Consider the following 19,104-nt stretch of genomic DNA (forward strand, 5'->3'; position numbering starts at 1 on the left):
ACAGAAGATCTGAATTTAAATTCTAGATCTATCATTTACGAGCTGTGTGATGTGGACAAGCTCCATCTCCATAAACTTCAATTTCCTCATTTGTAAAGGAAATAATACTCAATTCACTTATCTCAAGTGTTGCTGCAAGCATCAAATAAGAACATTATATAAATGTTATTAAAATGTTACGAATTTATACTTGCTCTTGATAATTTATAAAAAGAATGCAGTACTAAATTACCACTCTGTATTTAAACAGATATAACATCTTCCCCATGTGAAAGGTAAGGTATTTGGTGAAAAGGTATTTAATCAAATAAATAATTTTGAGCCCTTAAGAGCAAGACATGCTAGTAAGCTATAAAAAATTTAAAGGGCCTATGAGTTAGCAGAAATGATTAAAGTTGTGTTAATCCATACTTGTTAGTCTCATCTTTCTGAGGAACGAAAAAATATACTAGGGAATACAGGATTATGGATTCTTGGAGTTGGAAGGGATTTTAGAGATCAACTATCCCAGCACCCTCATTTTACAGATGTGAAAACTGAGGTTGATGTTAAGTGATCTGTGCAAATCACAAAGCTAGTTACTGGGAGACCAGTACTAGAACATGGGCTTCACAGCTCACAGCCTAGTAACCTCCCCAATATGCCAGCTTCCTGCTTAATAAATTATTCATTTGACCTTATTAGTAAAAAAGAATGTTCAGAATCCAAACCTGGAGGATGAACATCAATCATTACTACTTGTATCGAGGGCTAGATCACAAGGAAGTGAATGTGAATTTTATCTTATGTTAATTTGCTCCATAAATTTATTTGCAAGGTTTATTTAGAATAGAATTATTCAGTGAAAACAATCAGTTCTGACAATGAAATAATATAAATATTTTAAAAGTAAGCAATAATATTTTTTAAAAAAAACCTACCTTAAGCCATAACAAGGCAAAGTGAAGAATCGGAATAATGCCAGAAAAACTCTCAAAGGAAGTAAGGTGAACACATAGAGAAATGCATCCAGGCACAGAAAGATTCCAAAAATCATAAGCTAGATTTTTTTTAAGAGAAAGAAAAGAGTATATTATTTTTTTAAGTAATTAAGGAAACCAAATTTTCAACAAAGCAAGTTTAAGAACATTAGGCATTTTATTTCTCATCACTAATTATTTCATACAGATTTTGTTCTAAAGGACCATCTACAAGTTTTCCCACAACATATCATTCACTTTAAACAATCACTCAAAAGAGTAGTGTCTGAACTTAATGGTGGATAAAACACTGAATATAATTTACTAAGCCTTTACTCATTCCTTAGATGTTTAAAAAAAAAACAACAAAAAAAAACCTTAGGCAGATCTACCTCTTTCAGCATGATAGAGGTAAGAAAGGTAAACTGGACTGAAGTTCAGCCCTGGAGTCAAGAGACTGCCTTCACGTCCTGTCTCTGACATTTCCAGGCTGTGGAGTCATGGGGCAAATCTTTCAGTGCCTCCAGATAACTCTCTAGGGTTTTAAGTTATGTAATTACCTATCTGTATCGGTAAAGGAAGTTTCCATAACAATGAAATCACAGATCTCGGCCAAAAATAAAAGGTCCTATTAATTGAATAAAATGTAAGACATAATTTGTAAAATGATTCTTAATGTTAAAAGAAAATGTACAAATTTCTTTTTCTGCTCACTAATTTTAAAATATATCTAAAGTATAGTTAAATGAATTTATTCTGAAGATAATTTTTTTAAGATAGGAATACATCTCTTTTTTGTATGGATAGTTTTTAACCTTAATGTGAATCTGTATCAAACAAATGTAGCATGACAGTTCATAAACTCAGGCAGGGATATCTTTTGGAGGTTAAACCTTGTCACAAAAAGTTACAAATTCTCAAAAAAAAGCAATTAATTAGTAATTTATGCTTAAATAGAATAGAAAAAGGTTAACTTTTTTTTGATGATTTGGAGTAACTGCTATCATTATTAAACTGCGTTTTAACACAAGGGCTATATTGAAGCACATTGTGCTTTTGTTCCTATACTAAATGGCCAATGTCATTCTTCTATGTACTTTTTAATAGTTTCATCTCCTGCAATGAGCCATCACATATCTCTCCTTTATATTTTCCATAATTCTAATCTATCATCATGATGTATATACAAATGTATGCGAGGATATAAAATTGGCTCTAGAGTAAGATGAGCTTCATATCAGGTATATTATTCACATATTTTTCTGTTTTCTTCTCCTTGACTGAGTTGCTAAAAGGTTAAGTTTATTAGCTATATGGTCTGTCACTCCATATCCATTCTATTCAGTGAAATGGAAACCATTTCCTCCATTACATTAAAGCTCTTGGTGAGCTGGGAATACCCATGTATCAGAATTTTAGACATATTTCAGGGGTCACTGAATCCAAGCTCTTTTATGTGACAGGAACTGGGAGCCCAGAGAAGTTAAGGAACTTCCCCAAGGGCTGGAATCCCTGACTCCTTATGCACTGACAAGTTACATTTCTGACATATTTTAAGACTTCAACAAACTTGGACAGAACTACTCACTCTAGAGTTCATCATTAAATTTTTATCATATTGTTCCTGGATATCTTTCAAGAACTTTCAGTCTTTGAATTAAGTCTTTTGTTGGGTCTGAGAGGAATTAGAAAGAACGCTGAAATTGAGTAAGATGAGACATGAGGTTGAATTCTCCCCGTGACACTTAGTAGCTATTTGATTATGGGCAAGTCACAACCTCTCTGAGCCTAACTGTCTAAATTGATTATCTATAAAATGGAGCTAATAAATATCTGTCATGCCTACCCAGAAAAGCTGAGAGGACAAAAAAAGGATTATAAAGCATTATGCAAAGCTTAGTCTATGTATTATAAAAACCTATTTCTGAAAATGAAATATTTATTTTTATTGAATTAAAAGGAATTTACTTCATTTCTAACATTCTTTTCCATTTTATCTCTATGAATCTATGACAGATCAATCAATCAGTGTGTGTGTATCCGTCCTTTGTTGCTGAAGAAGACCATGCTATCAGAGAAATGATGATATGACTGCACTTGACTTTGTTTTTGAGTAAGGGAGGGCTGTGCAGGTCACCAGCCTCACTTCTCCTCCAGAGTCATCTGAATTCAGTGACCAGATATTCATCAGCATGACTGGAGATGACCCAGGATGAAGTAGTTGGGGTTAAGTGACTTGCCCAAGGTCACTCACCTAGTGAGTGTCAAGTGTCTGAGGTGAGATTTGAACTCAGGTCCTCCTGACTCCTGCACTGGTGCTCTATCCACATTTAGGCCAACTACCATGCTAAGTGCTAAGGATATAAAGAGAGGCAAAGGACAGTTTAGGCCTTCAAGGAGTTTATGATCTAATGGGAGAGACAACATGCAAAGAAATATATATGAAGCAAAATACGCAGGATAAATAAATGACCACTTTCCAATACTTTTTCCACAGTTCTCATTTGTTTTCTAATTTTTTTTCCCCTCAAGCACTCTCATTCCACTGAGAAAAACACTTTTTTAACTTTTGCTTCCTCTCTTGTAGGAATTCTGGCTGAGTTTTTGCCAAGTTTGATTTGATGCATTCTTTGTAGTTGTTTTTGGAGTCATTCTCTTCTTCTGAGTTTGTGTCTTGAGCATCCCTGCTAACATGATAGCTCATTACAGTGGAGTTCTTTTTTTTTTTATTTGCACATTCTTCCAGACTACTTGCAGACTTCAGACTTGAGATTAGGTCTGGGTTCTGCCGCACTTCTGGAAGGAAGGTCTGGGCTGGACCTACTGTTGTTTTGGGGGGAACATTGAATGCTGTATTATTCCAGAATCTCAGCAACAGGCTGGGTACCTTCTCCCAGAGGGGTCCGATCTAAGGTAAAGTCTGATGGCTGCAAACCCTGGTCTAAGCTCTGAAATTCACCTGACCTGGGTTTGGTGCTATGCAAGAGTAGATTGCTGCTGGCCTTAGCCCTATCATGTAGCTAGAAAGCTCTTTGGATCAAAGTAGAAAAATTGTATGCTCACTTTTGGTCTGAGTTTCCTGTCTTGAATATTCCTCTGCTGGCTGGGCTAGTTGCTAGAATGGGGTTTGAGCCATACTACTACTGCTACTGGCTCTGAATTTGCTCCTTTCTCAGTATACTGTCCAGGAACTCCTTACCAGGAAGTAAAATGCCTCCTCAGCAGCACAGATCCTCTTTCACTACCCGGGATCTCTGACCCAGGACTGACAAAGCTGCTGGCTCGCATTCCCAAAGCAGCCGTGGTGTGGGTCTCAGCTGTCCCAGGTCTGGGACCTCATTTTCTGCTAGTGTGCAGCCTCTTCCTGAGTAATGGAATGCACGGCTTGCTGTGTGCTCCTGCCCCAACCCTGTCTCCCGTGTCTATAGACCTCTCTCTCTGTCTCCCTGTGGTGACATGGACTAGAGAAAGGACTCAGCATGTCTTTTTTTTTTTTTCTATCAAGATTTGGTCTTTTCTGGTGAATTTTATAGATCTCTTTGGAGAAGTTGCAGATGGGAGCTCAGCTGCATTGCTTTCTTCTAGTCTACCATCTTGGCTCTGCACCCAATTGTCTTTCTTTTTACTTCTATTTGTATTTCCAGTACTTAGCACAGTGTATGGTCCAAAGTAAGCATTAACAGATGCTTTCTGACTTGACAAAACTAATAGGTTTCAACTACACATATATAAACAGCTGCATAAATCAAAATATTGTCAATCTTGTCACTACAAATTGATGTATATCTTCAGTATTCTTTAGCCTGGAGCACAACTGATAAAAAACTTTAATAAACACACCTGAGAAATTCAGCCTTTCTAAAACTTAAGTATGCAGACCTACACAATGTGCAAACAAACAAAAACCCAGCCCACGTATCAAGAGATTTCCCTTTTTTTTCCTACCACCGGCACTCATATGTATTAAATTCTATCATGGTGCCAGGGAACATCATTATGAGGAAATTCATCACCTGTGAGACTGTGTCAGCCTTGGCCCTCATACCTCACTGGGACCCTCCATAGTCTCTGCTCCTCTGACTGGAGGCTTGAAAGGTAGAGAAAAGAACAACCAAATCCTCCATTTAAGAAGATCTCCCCAGCCTCCATCCCCTGCACTGAGGAACTGCCACTCCTTCCTTCTATTCCCCAACTTTTCAGCTTCCTCTCGTGTGTTCTCTTCCATTAGACCTGGAGAACAGACATTGTCTTCTTTTTTGTTTTGTATCCCTGGGCATTTAGCAAAGTGTCTAGAACTTATCAGGTACTTATTAGGACTGACTGAGGATTTTTGAATCCTGAAACATGATTCAAATGTTTGTTCATTGCTCTGTGTGTATATATATATATATATATATATACTATATAACAAATTCCAAAAACATTTTTGAATATTTTGCAAAAGGGAATAATAGAGGAAAATTAAGGATAAAATAAAATGCATATACAAGTGCTTGCAGCATTCTGTTAAGAGAAATACCTGAGAATGCCTCTCCTTGAAATGTGTTTTTTTAAAAACTGAGCAAGATATCTTCTTTAAAGTATGAAAGCTAAGACAAATAATCTGTGTTTACTACATGATTTAAAAAATTATTAATTTATTTGTTTTCAGTTTTCTACAGTCACTTTCATAAGTCTTAGATTTTCTCCTCCTCCCTCTCTCCTCTCTCCCCAAGATAGCATTCAGTCTTATATGGGTTTTACACATGCATTCTTATTAAACATATTTTCACATTAGTCATGTTGCATAGAAGAATTAAAATGAATGGGAGACACCACAAGAAAAACCAAATCAAAACAAAAGATAACGTAAAAGATGGTATTCTGCTTCATTCTGTGTTCCAGTCCCATAGTTCTTTCTCTGGAAGGTGATGGCATTTTACCTCAAGAGTCCTTTGGGAATGTTTTAGGTCCTTGCATTGCTGTGAAGGGCTAAGTCTATCAGAAACAGTCCTTGCATACTGTGGCTGTTACTGTGTATAAAGTTCTCCTGGTTCTACTCCTTTCACTCAGCATCAGTTCATATATGTCCCTTCAGAACTCTCTAAAGTCTTCCTGTTCATTATTTCTTATAGCACAATAGTTTTCCATTACATTCATATACCACAACTTGTTCAGCAATTCCTCAATTGATGGCCATTTCCTCAATTACCAGTTCTTGGCCACCACAAAAAGAGCTGCTATAAATATTGTTGTACATATGGGACCCTTTCCCATTTTTATGATGTCTTGGGGATACAGTCCCAGAAGTGATATAGCTGGGTCAAAGGGTATGCACATTTTTGTAGCCCTTTGGACATAATTCCAAATTGCTCTCCAGAATGGTTGGATCAGTTCGCAGCTCCACCAGCAATGAATTAGTGTTCCGATTCTCCCACATCTTCTCCAACATTTATCATCTTCCTGTTTTGTCATGTTAACCAGTCTGATAGATGTGATGTGGTACCTCAGAGTTGTTTTGATTTGCATCTCTCTAATCAATATTGATTAGTACATGATTTTTGCCAGATGATTTCGTGTTTGGAGCTTAGGATAGAGAAACAGGAGAAATTTAACAGTCAATCAATAAACGTTAAATGCTTAGTATATGTAAAGCACGGTTAAGCACTGGGGATACAAAAAAATGATTCTCTGCTTGGAGGGCTTACAATCTAATGAAAGGGGAATTTTTATGGAATACACAAGCTCTTATATATTCAGATTCATGTAATTTTTATCACTGAAGAGCATGACCAGTAGTTTGATACATGTATACACAATAAGATCTCCACTGGATTCTGGGTAAGTAGGTAATTACTAATTCTATTTCTAGAGTAAATCATAAAGAAAAAAGATGCTGGCAGTAAGGAGAAGAATAAGATAACAGGAATTTTTGAAAGTCAAGTTCCAAGTATGCTAACTCACATACATATGGTGATAAACAGCTAACACAGGGTTAGTAAGGTAGAATAAAATGACAAAAGTGGGAGAAAATGGCTAATAAGGAGCTGAAATCCAAGATATGCAAGAAGAGAGATCATGTTGCTTCTTCTGTTGAAGTCAATTTGCTAGTTCCATATGAACTAGATTGATATGACTACATCCAAATGTAATTGTGGATACAACTGCAAAATCACTGTCAGCAATCTCTGAAAAGTACTGGAGAATACCTAAATAGGAGCAATGTAGCCAGAGCGCAGAAGGTAAAATATCTGGATTTTTTGTAAAAGAAAGAGTGTGGAGTCTGAAAAGTAAGACTGGTGAGCTCAACTCTCTCATTTCTAAATATTTTTTTCTTTAGAATGTGTTACTCAAGGGAAGGTAAGTGAACATCTAGAACAAGAAATCACAAAGAACCAGTATCCTTCATTAACAAGCAGTCACGCCAAACTAATTTGATTTCCTTCATGTATTGAAACAGTATAGTAAAAAGCAACAGCTCTGGAATTAGAAAATCTAGGATGAAATTTCAATGATAATATGTACATCTGATGGGACACTGGGCAAGGTAATTAAATCCTCTGAGATGCAGTTCCCTTAACTTTAAAATAAGGGCACTGGACTAGATGGTTTCCCTTCTAGCTCTATTTTTTTTTTATTGCAAGAAACTGGCAAAAGTTTCCAATAATTCTATTCTAGACAATATGGAGAGTAGCAAGCTACATAGTAGAATAGTTTTGTGGCTTCAATATTGTTGGAGTGACTAGACTGGACAGACAGCAGGCATTTATGGGCCCATATCAACTTGGAGGTAGGGTTTCACTGACCCACTCTAGCAATCTGCCCTTGACCCTCTGGCTGTCCAAAATTTTTATTAATAACCTGGACGAAGACAAAGATAATCTGATTATTAAAAGGGAATGCCACAGTTATGTATGGGATAACTAATCTAAGTGGAAGATTAAAAGACTCCAGCTGGTTAAAATATTAAGAGAAATGTAACAAGGCAAAATTGAATAAAAATAAATGTAAAATCATAATTGGAGGAGGGGTGGGGAATCAATTTTACTAGCACTAGATGGGAGGAGAAAAAAGCAGCTTATGTGAAAACAAAAAATAAACCAACCCTTTTGTGAATTTCAGTGTCAATCAACCAACAATGTGACATGAGAGCCAAGGAGACTTCCACTTTAAATGGCTCTGCATTGGGTTACACAGAAGCTGAAGCTGAACTCTCCCAGTTTTACTCCAGGAAAGATCCAAAACCAGAACCAGATTGAATAATAAGCCCAAACCCCAAAAGAAATTCGGATAAGCTAAGGCTGTTACAACAATAACAGCAACAAAGACACAGACAGAAGTTACAGGCATTAGGAACAGAGTTCCAACAGTGCAGCACGCATGAGCACAGGCAAACAAGCCAGAAACTCTTGGCAACCTCATTCAAAAGGAAATCCTCAACAATATCTTGATGAGGGAAATTCTAGAGAGTAGACATCAGCAGGGGAAATTGCACTGCTTCTCAGAAGAGATGGCCACTGCCAAGAGGGTGAAGCATGCTTACGAAGCTTGTTTCAAGCACTGTTTGTGAGGCAGAGGGAAAAAATAGCTGCTGTAAATCTAATAACCACTTTGTACAACGTATAACTTCTCTAGAAGAGACTCCCTAAGTTCCTTTTGGGAAAACACTGGACACTAGTCACACTTAAGCTTTGCTGTAGAGAGTTTACAGTGCAGCTCCGGGGTGAGGATATAATATATCAGACTTATTGAGAATAACGACTCCCCTTGTTAGGGTCAGGCTGCCTGCAGGATAAATTTAGGCTTTGCCTAATTAAAGGGGAAAACCCTCCCTGTGGGAAGGGAGACTGGAAAGGGGAAGGAGTGCCGCTTGGCTCACCGGTAACACTTGAATGATGGAATTGGTATAAAATACACCATCAAGGGCACACATACGACTAGCAAATGAGGAAAGCCAATCATGAAATGAGAACAAGGAATAAGAGATGAATAGCCTGTGTTGCGATGATATCAATAAAATATCAAAAGAACTAAAGGGGAGCAGCTACTGTGGCACAGTGGACAGAGTACTGGCTTTGGAGTCAGGAGGACTTGAGTTCAAATCCAGCCTCAGACACTCACTAGCTGTGTGACCCTAGGCAAGACACTTAGCATTAATTACCTGCCTGTCCCCCTTACCCTTCTCCCCAATCCCCCTCAAAAACACCCCCCTAAAACCCAACAAACCCTGGAGGAAGGTCTCCAGTGACTAGCATACCACATGGAAAAAAGTGGATAGAAATCACATGATACGGTGACCTGAGTTGATGAAGGGATAACCCATGATCCCATCAATTTTTAATATTTACATATGCAAAATATCACATATTTTAAAAAATAACTTATAGTAGTTATTTCCCCATATCATTTTATACTATTATATTGCTTTAAAAATCTTTTCAGTAAAAAAAACCTACACCAATTCTCCCTCATGCTACTATCCATGACTAAAATATCTGAGAGCGAGATACAACAGTACAGTGGCTCCGTAAGTCCTCCCATTCTGTTTGCTTAAGTACAATCTTACTGGTTCTGGAATGTATAACGTTTCCCAATTCCAGGTAGCAAAAGACTAAATAATAACTGATCCAACAATTTTGTTCTTTCCCAAAATCTCTCTATGGCCTTGGGTATTGTTGCTACTATCCAAATGGCCCCAGCCTCTAATAAAATTAAGAAAAAAAGGAATCGTGACAGAGTCCTAAGCTTGCAGCAAACTGCTGTCACACTGAGGAAAGGGACAGAAAGAAGCTGTCTTTAAGAGCCAGTAGTGTGCCGGGTACTGTGCTAAATGCTAACTATCTCATTTGACTCTCACAACAACACTATGGTAAATTCTATTATAATCCCTATTTCACAGATGAGAAAACTGAGGCAGGCAGAGATTAAGTGATTCAACCAGGGTCACACAGCTAGGAAATATCTGAGACTGTGTTCCTGACCCCAGGTTGAGCACTCTGTCCCCTGTGCTACTCAGAAGCGTTAAGACAGTGCAGAGCCTAACAGAGAGACATGGGGAACAACTGCCTGTCCCCCAGTTGTTGATATTCTGTGCCTCCTTCTAGGCCTAGAATTTTCTGACCCCCTTCCACCACAAAGCTTTCCAGTATGTAACTGGTGGAATACTTAAAAATGAGAAAAACAAAAACAAAATGGGGTTTAAAAAAGGAGTTCACACAAAGCAACAGTTACATTAAGAGTATATCTCATGAGGCTGACTGCTTCACCATATTTTCATAAAATTGATACTACAAGGAATATATGGATTAGAACAACTTTTATTTCAGTTTTAGGAGTAAGGGGAATAAATAGAGCTTTCTAAAAATGTTAAGTAGTGTCTATCTAAAACCAAAAAGCAAGTATTATCTGTAACGGGGATAAGCAAGAAGTCTTCCCAGTAAAATTAAAAAAGCAAAGATGTCTATTAACCACCACTATTATTCAATATTGTATTTGAAATGTTAGATATGGCATTAATAAAAGAAAAAAAACTGAAGGAACAAAAATAGGCAATGAGGAAACTACCACTCTTTGTAGATGATATAATGATATAGAGAACCCTAGACTAGAGAATCAACTGAAAAACCAGCTGAAACAATGAACAACTTTAGCAAAGTTTCAGGATATAAAGTAAACCCACAGACCTTACCAACAAAACTCAACAGGAGGAGATAGAGAAATTCCATTAAAAATAACTATAAACATTATAAAATACTTGAGAATCTACCTGTCAAGACTACCTCAGGGACTATGGGTACACAACTACATAACACTTTTCCCAGAAACAAAGACAGATCTAAATAATTGGAGAAATAATTGCTCATGGGTAGGTTGAACCAATATAATAAAAATGATAATTCTACCCAAGTTAATTTACTTATTCAGTACCATGCCAATCAAACTACCAAAGAATTATCTCATAGAGCTACAAAAAAATAATAACAAAATTCATCTAGAAGAACAAAAGGTCAAGAATGTCAAGAGAATAAATAAAAAAAAAATATGAAGGAAGGCAACCTAGCAGTAACAGATCTCAAACTACACTACAAAGCAGTAATCATCAAAACAGTCTGGTACAGGCTAAGAACTAGAGAGCTGAATCAGTGGAATAGATAAGGTACATAATATACAACAGTAAATGACCACAGTAATCTAATGCTTGATAAACTAAAAATCCAAGTTGTGACATCCATTTGACAAAAACTTCTGGGAAAACTGGAAAGCAGTCTGCAAGAAACTAGACACAGATCAAAATCTCACACTGTATATGAAGATAAGGTAAAAATGTGTACATAATTTAGACATAACAGGTGATCTCAATCAGCAAATTAGGGAAGTATGGAAAATTTTACCTGTCAGATCTATGGTTATAAGAAAAGGTTATGACTAAACAAGAGCAAGAGAGCATCACAGGAAGTAAAATGGATAATTTTGATTACATGAAATTAAAAGGATTTTGCACAAATAATACCAAAGCAGCCAAAATTAGAAGGAAAGCATTGGAAGGATCTAGTCTCATCTTCTCTGTCTGTCTCTCTTTCTCTTTGTCAGTCTCTCTCTCTCCCACCTCGAAAACACTGACCAAATAATATGACTACATGACTTTCTTATTCAAAACCTCTAACAACTCTCCATAATTTTGTTCCCATTTAGATTTTAGTCTTATATTACTCTTTCTCATATGTTCTGTATTGCAGCCAAACAGGACAACTAGGTGTTCCTACCTGACATACCATAATCCCATGTCCTGGCATCATTCCAGGCAAGGACGCACTTCTTGTCACCTCTGCCTTTCAGAAACCTTACTTTCCTTTATAGTTTAACCACCATGAAGCCTTCCCTGATGCCCTTATTTACTAACATGCTCTGTTCTCTTTCTGTACAAATTATCTTGTTATGCTAAGTATCTTAGCAAAAGAATATCATATTTTTCAAGGGCAGGGGTTGTTTTACTTTTCTATCCCCAGTTTAGTATTTATACATAACAGACAAACACTTAGCAAAAAAATTGTTGAACTGAATTCATCGAAAAGTTTCACCCAAAGTCACAGAATTGTTGGGTAGCACTAAGAATGACATACAAATATAGTTCACATCTGCCTACATGGTAAAATGTCACCACCAATAGGAAAATAATTGCTTTCATTCAATTGCATATTAATCATAACCTGAGTATACATTTAAACTAAAAGGCTTTTGAAAATGGTCCTACAGTTCTATGTCTAAAATGGATAACAAAAATAAAAAGTGAAATTTTATTATAAGGAAAGCTTGTTATCAAAACGTCAAGTCCTGACAGATCATCTGTTCTAAAGGAAAGAACTGGGCAGCTAGGTGGCACAGTGGATAGAATGTCAGGCCTGGAGTTACGAAGACTCATCTTTCTGAGTTCAAGTCACTTAACCCTGTTTGCCTCAGTTTTCACATCCATAAAATGAGCTGGAGGATCTTTGCCAAGAAAATCCCAAAAGAGGACATGACTGAAAAATGACTGAATAATAACAAAGGCCAGAGTCATGGTTTTGATATTAGAACACCTAGACTGCATTTTCAGATCTGGCACTTAACAGCTATGTGACTATGTGACCTTGGATAAGTTCCTTCCCTTCACTGGGTCTCCATTTCATTTTCTCTAAAATGGGGATAATAATAATGATTAAGCTACTGACTTCACAGGGTTGTTGGCAGGAAAGTACTTTGCATATAATTTAATGTTGCATATAAATAAGAGAGTATTTTTATTCTCTATTACATTATAAGTTTCATGTATGCGGACACTGTCTTATTTAAATTTTTGATCTACCCTAGTCTTACTTTTACATAGTGGGTACTTTCAAAAAGTAGTTATCTACCAAATGGTGAAATGAACTTTAAGTCTCTTGTGGAATACACTCATGCTACCTTATCTGCCACGTGAATCTCTTTAATATTTATGCAAACCATGTAGGCTAGCACTCATCTATTCTCCATGACTTGAATAAAAACTGTGCTTAGACAAAGGAAGGTTGTGAGGTCAGGATAAACACCACAGATCCCCAACTGCCTTTATGCAGAACAGCATAAACTAAAAAATCTGCCCGAACTGATGGGTGCCCGGCAGCTCTGCTCACTGTGTGCTCTTACCAGAGTTAATTGCTACCTCCTTGTAGTACTAGGGCAGTAACTATTACAATGCCACTGTTGGGGCCTGACTTTGTCCTTCTATGTTGAAACCAGGTGCTGCAGGCCTCAATGTCACTACACACGACTGTTTCATCACATTTGATGGGGTCACACATGGAATGGCTAAAATGACTCCAAAGGATTCTAGCTGATCATGGTCAGACTTAGATTTCCCTTCCTGTTAGAAATCCTCTCTTATTCAAGAAACTAGAACTAGTGACATTTTGACTCATAAGACTATCGCTAAAACTAGGAATGTTCAACTCAGGATCACCCAAGTATATTCAGGAAAAGACACAAAGTGGAAAAAAAGTAAAGAAAAAGCAACAAAGCCAGAGATTCTTCCAGGCCGGCATATGTGCAAGCAATTCTGTCAGGGTAGGGATGGAAACTTTTTAAACTGATGCAGCACCCTTTGTCAGTACTCAGCAAAATAAGCAGGGTACAGTTGGGACATTTGTACATATCCCCAGAACCAGAAACGTTTCAAGGCTGAGGGGGAGAAACAAGCATTATCCTTTCAAGTGCCTTTCCCGATAGCTTGCACCAAAGAAACACAATGAATTCCATATACCCAATTCTAGTTGGCAGCCTCTTGTCAGGAAGTGGTCTGACAAAGTCACTACTCTTTTTCAATCTTCTCTTTGAGATACCTTGAAAACACCTTCCTGAAGACTTTTAGGACCGTATTGCCCCCTGGCACAGATTTTTTTCTTTCATGTTCAAGTCTAATCATTCTACCAGATTTCATCTTATGTCCCATTTTCATTTCCTCACATAACACAATGGGCAGTTAGGTCCTAAGTAGCTAAATATGTTCATTCCAAGATCACTGAGGAGAACAAATAGTTAAAGAAATATTAACAAATCCATTCTCATTTTTTGTTTACTTATCTTCTTGACAGTTTCTTCTGAGTGCTGCTGAGATGATGGGGCTCTTTTGAGTCTTCATGCCAACTTCGGTAGACTTCACTTCTACTGCTTTTCACTTTTTAAAGGAAGCTCCTAATTTTTCTGCCATCATTCTCAGTAGTATTTTACAAATGAGTCTGTATTCCAAGCTAATTTTGCCCTTGGCTGCAAAGTCTCTCTTGCTAGCCAGGAGAGTTTATGGTCTATTGTGGCAACCAATTTTTATTAGATAAAACTCTACAGAAATCATCACAATTAAGGTCAGTATCTTTGTCCTTTTCTACATGCCATTTTGCTACATCAAAAACTCATTGGACTCATTTGAATAGGTCAGGTTAAAGTGGCTAGAATATGCAGGGTCATTTTTTCCATCTTTTTCTATCAAGTTGATATTGATTTTGACCTTTGCTCTAATCAAATGTTTGTTTGACTACACGTATCCAAAACGACTCTTACATCAGTAAATAGTCATTCTAGGACTGTTAAGATATAATCAGTTTCATTTTTTAAAAATTATGTTATTTGATTTCACTTTCAATTCTCTTTTCAAAGAAAGCATTCAAATTCAACAGTAACACAAAAGAGAGAACAAGATATATGATGGCAACAATGTAAAAGGAAGTTAAACTCTGAGCAATGAAAGGGCTGATGAAAGTCTTGGAGACAACATGAAGAAAGACATTCTGCTCCCTACACGGAAGTCTGCAGAAGACTTTGTGGACAAAGTATTACATGTGTTATCAGACTTTGATCGGATGTTTTTGTTTAACTTTTTCTTTGCCACAAGGGAGGGTTCAATATGGGGGAGGAGAGGTACGGTAGGAGGACTGTGATGTAAAGATAAAAGATACCAATAAACCATTTTTTAATAAGGAAAGCATTAGAAAAATATAGATGTGAGGCTTCTGAATAGTTATGAGCCTTTAGTGTGTTTTTTTCCACAAATCTGACCCATATTTTCTAACATACTTTTTATCATCCTCCCTTCTACTTATCTTTGTACTGAAGTTACCAACTATCAAAATGCATAAGAACTTCAAGCCATCCTTTATTTAAAAACACATAATTCTTAGTGTGAAGTTCTATGAACAAGGTGAATGTGGGGAGACTTTTGGAGAGAGTAGAAACTTAAATAAACATAAGAAAATACATTATGGAGAGAAACTCTAGTTCTAGCATAATGAATAAGGCAAAGCTTTCAGACAGATGGGAAATATTAAAAGAAGTGATACCAGAAATAAATAATCTGAATGAAAAAATAAACATGAGAGAAACTCAGACCTCAAGGCATCATGCTTTAGCTCTCCCATACCCATAGTCAAATCTCAAGAAAAAAAGAAAAGGAAAATACTTCCTGCCCTTAAGGGGTGAGAGAATGGGAAGATACTACACGAAGTACAAGAAAATTCAAGGAGGGCGACAACATTAAGGAAAATGTGATCAGAAAAATGCTTCCTTTTGAAAATGGCACCTGATCTAAAACTTGGAGGAAGCTAAGGATTCTAAAGGGCAGAAATCTGAGAGGGGAGCACTTGCCAGGACCAAGGAACAAGCTTGTACAAAGTAACCAAGGTAGGAAATGGAAAGTTCTGAGAATAGTAAGTAAGTAGGCTGTTTTGCCTGAAATATAAAGTACACAGAGTAGAAATGTGAAATAAGTCTGGAAAGGTAGGCTGTCATTTATAAAGAACTGAGTCAAATTTATTAGAATACAAGTCATTCCCCAAGTGATAAATGGTCAAAGGATATGAGTAGGCTGTTTTCAGATGAAGAAATTAGAGCTATTTACAGTCATATGAAAAAATGTTCCAAATCACTATTGACTAGAAAAATACAAATCAAAATAACTTTGAGGTACCACATCATACCTATCAGATGGGCTAACAGGACAAAAGAGGAAAATGATAAATGTTCGAGCATATGTGGGAAAATTAGAACATTAATGCATTGTTGGTGAAGCTGTGAATTGATCCAACCATTCTGGACAGCAATTTGGAACTATGGTCAAACGGCTATAAAACTGCACACCCTTTGATCCTGAAATACTGTTTCTAGGTCTGTATCCCAAAGAGACCATAAAAATGGGAAAAGGACCCACATGTACAAAAATACTGATAGCAGCTCTTTGGAAATTGAAGGGATGCCCATCAATTAGGGAATGGCTGAACAAGTTGTGCTATATGAATGTAATGGAATACTATTGTGTTATAAGAAATGATGAACAGAAAGACTTCAGAGAAATCTGGAAAGACTTACAGGAATGGATGATGAATGAAGTGAATATAACCAGGAGAACACAGTACACGCTAATGGCCACATTATGCAATGACTAACTTTGATAGACTTAGCTCTTCTCAGCAATGCAAGGATCTCAGACAACTCCAAAAGACTCATGATGGAACATGTTATCCAGAGAAAGAACTATGGTGTCTGAATGCAGATCGAAGTATACTATTTGCTCTCTTTTTTGTTTTGTTTTTTGTTTCTTCTTTCTTGTGGTTCCTCCCACTGGTTGCAATTCTTCTTTACAACATGACTAATTGAAACTATGTTTAATATGAATGCATATGTAGAGCCTGTATCAGACTGCATGCCATCTTGAGGAGGGGGAGGGAAAAGAAGGGGAGACAATTTAGAATTCAGAATCTTATGGAAATGAATGTTGAAAACTAAAAATAAATTAATTTTAAAAAAAGAAAGAAAGAAAAGGAAAGGTAGACTGGGATCAGTCTCTGAAGGGCTTTAAATGCCAAGGTATAGAGTTAGTATTTTATCCTATGGAGCCAGAGAAGCTTCTTGAGTAGGAGAATGACATGATCAGACCCTGTGCTTTAGGAAGACAATTTTGGCAGTTCTGTCGGGTATGAATTGGAGAGAAGTGAAACAACAAGGCGGGGGGGGGGGGGGGGGGGGGGGGAACTTTCAGCCTTAAGAGATACTTTTCAGGTAATCTGTACCCCCAGGGAAACCCTGTCTATATAATAAACATTAAGTTTTCAATCAGCAGGTCATCAGTAAGGAACATCAGAGAATTCATATTAGAGAAGTACATGAATGTAAAGAGTGCAGAAAACTATTAGGCAGAATAAAGCTTTAATATGTTAAGAAAATCCATACTAAAGAAAATCCCTTTAAATATCAATAAGGCAAATTATCAGTTAAAGGAATACTTTATGAAGGTGAAAAAATCCTACAGGTGAGAATCTCCATAAATGAGGATCATTACATTTGCAGATGACCCAGCTGGGAGGGATAACTAATACAATGAATTAGTTAGGATCTTGCTAGGCTAGAAGAGTGGTTCTCAAATGGTGTGCCTCAAGTTTCACTATGCGTACCGGTAAATTCTGGCTGTTGTTGCAGTTAAAAGTTGAAATCATTTTAATATCAATTTCACTTTCCCAGCACATGTACTACAGTATTCACAAAATAAGCAAATTTAGCTATTCCAGTAACTTCCTAATTTGCAGCATGCTGCTTCCTCTTCAGCTGCCATGAGAACCTTGAGCTCTGAACAGTTATCATTCATGTCATCTTGCCTGGAATCCCAGCACAAGCCTGAATCACCTCCTCTCCTCTTCCTTAGTCATTATATGTTGTCCTTTTCCATTGGATCATAAGCTCCTCAGAGCAGAGATGGTCTTCTTGCATATATCTGTATCCCCAGAATTTAGTAGTGTCTGGCACGTACTAAGCTCTTAGTACTATCCTACCCCATCCACATTAAAATCAAAATACATCAGATAGTGAACTTGCAAAGGACTCCACAAAAAAGCCGCTCTTATTCAAAGAAAGCTTCTTCAAAGTTTCCTATATTGTTGCCAACTTCAATGTTAATTGTTCAGCACAACCTTACAACAAAAAATACTATGTTACAAGCATCTGGCCAAATGTATTCAGCTTAAACTTAATAGGCACGAAAGGGAAGTCTATTCAAAATGTCAGCTTTACAGGTACCAGACAGGAGTGGAATGATTTTTTTTTTTTTTTTGCTGGGGATTTGTAACGTGGCAACTGAAAACATGAATGTGATCTTCACTTTATTAAGAGGCACAGTTTCCTGAATGAGGAAGGTGACTCGTCAAGGTGTCCCTGACAAATCATACGTGGAATGCTGTTTTCAGTTCTGGGTGCTACATTTTAGGATTGGCACAAGCTGACAAGCATCAAGAAGGTGACTGAGATGGCAAAAGGTTCTGAGAACATGCCCTGTGAGAATCGAGCAAAGGAAGTGGGGGAGAGAACATGTAGGGGGGATATGGTATCACTCTTCAAGGATTTGAAGGACAGTCATAGAGAAGATAAACTAGACTTTTTCTTCCAGGCCCCAGAGAAGAAAAAATTATAAAGTGACAGATCCAATTCCATATAAGAAAAAACATTCCTAAGATTTATAGCTAACTAAATTGTAATGCACTACCTCAGGAGATAGTGGGTTTCTTTTCACCCAAACACAGGGTGAGTGTCCTTGTACTGCTCATTTCCCAGCTGCCTGTCCTCCTCTGGACTTCTCCACCATGGCCTTCATCCTTCAAAATCACATCAGCCTTCAAACTCACATCTTGTCAGTATTCTCTGCCCTTGAGTACTCTCCTGCCCCCTCTCTGGAGGGCAGAGACCTCTCTTCCCATAGCCTCCCTTTTAGAAGGGCCCTCAGTCAACAGATACATGGGAAAGTTTGTCCATGAATGAGTGAATGAATGAATGAACAAAAGAAGCATGTATTAAGCATTTACTATGTGCCAAGCACTGTGCTATGGATACAAACTGAAGAGGGAGACAGTTCCAGCACTCAAAGCAGCTCACATTCTAATTTGGATACCACATCTAGCAGCATTCAGCTGCAGGGCAGATGGAAGTGTCTAGTGGTCCTAAGAATGCCACTTCTGGTCCACAGGTAATAGGACTAATTGGAGGAAACAGAGTTGATTCTCTGAGACATGGAGAGATGAGAGAGAGAAATTGGTCCTAAGATTTAGATTGAATCAATGGGCAAAGACTGAAGCCTGAAACAGCAGGCATAAGGGACTGGGGATATAAGAAATAGTATAGG

At 37.3% G+C, this 19,104-nt stretch overlaps 1 protein-coding gene across 1 annotated transcript in view; it reads right to left on the minus strand.

Annotated features, from left to right (window-relative positions):
• Positions 1 to 19,104, minus strand: part of TAPT1 (transmembrane anterior posterior transformation 1) — an 87,118-nt gene that overhangs the window by 48,226 nt on the left and 19,788 nt on the right. The window contains exon 4 of the mRNA XM_072620320.1: positions 921 to 1,039. Within this exon, the coding sequence (XP_072476421.1) occupies positions 921 to 1,039 (119 nt within the window). The remainder of the gene's footprint in view (positions 1 to 920; positions 1,040 to 19,104) is intronic.

The sequence above is a fragment of the Notamacropus eugenii genome, chromosome 6, assembly GCF_028372415.1.
Source record: "Notamacropus eugenii isolate mMacEug1 chromosome 6, mMacEug1.pri_v2, whole genome shotgun sequence".
In the NCBI taxonomy this organism is placed as follows: domain Eukaryota; kingdom Metazoa; phylum Chordata; class Mammalia; order Diprotodontia; family Macropodidae; genus Notamacropus; species Notamacropus eugenii.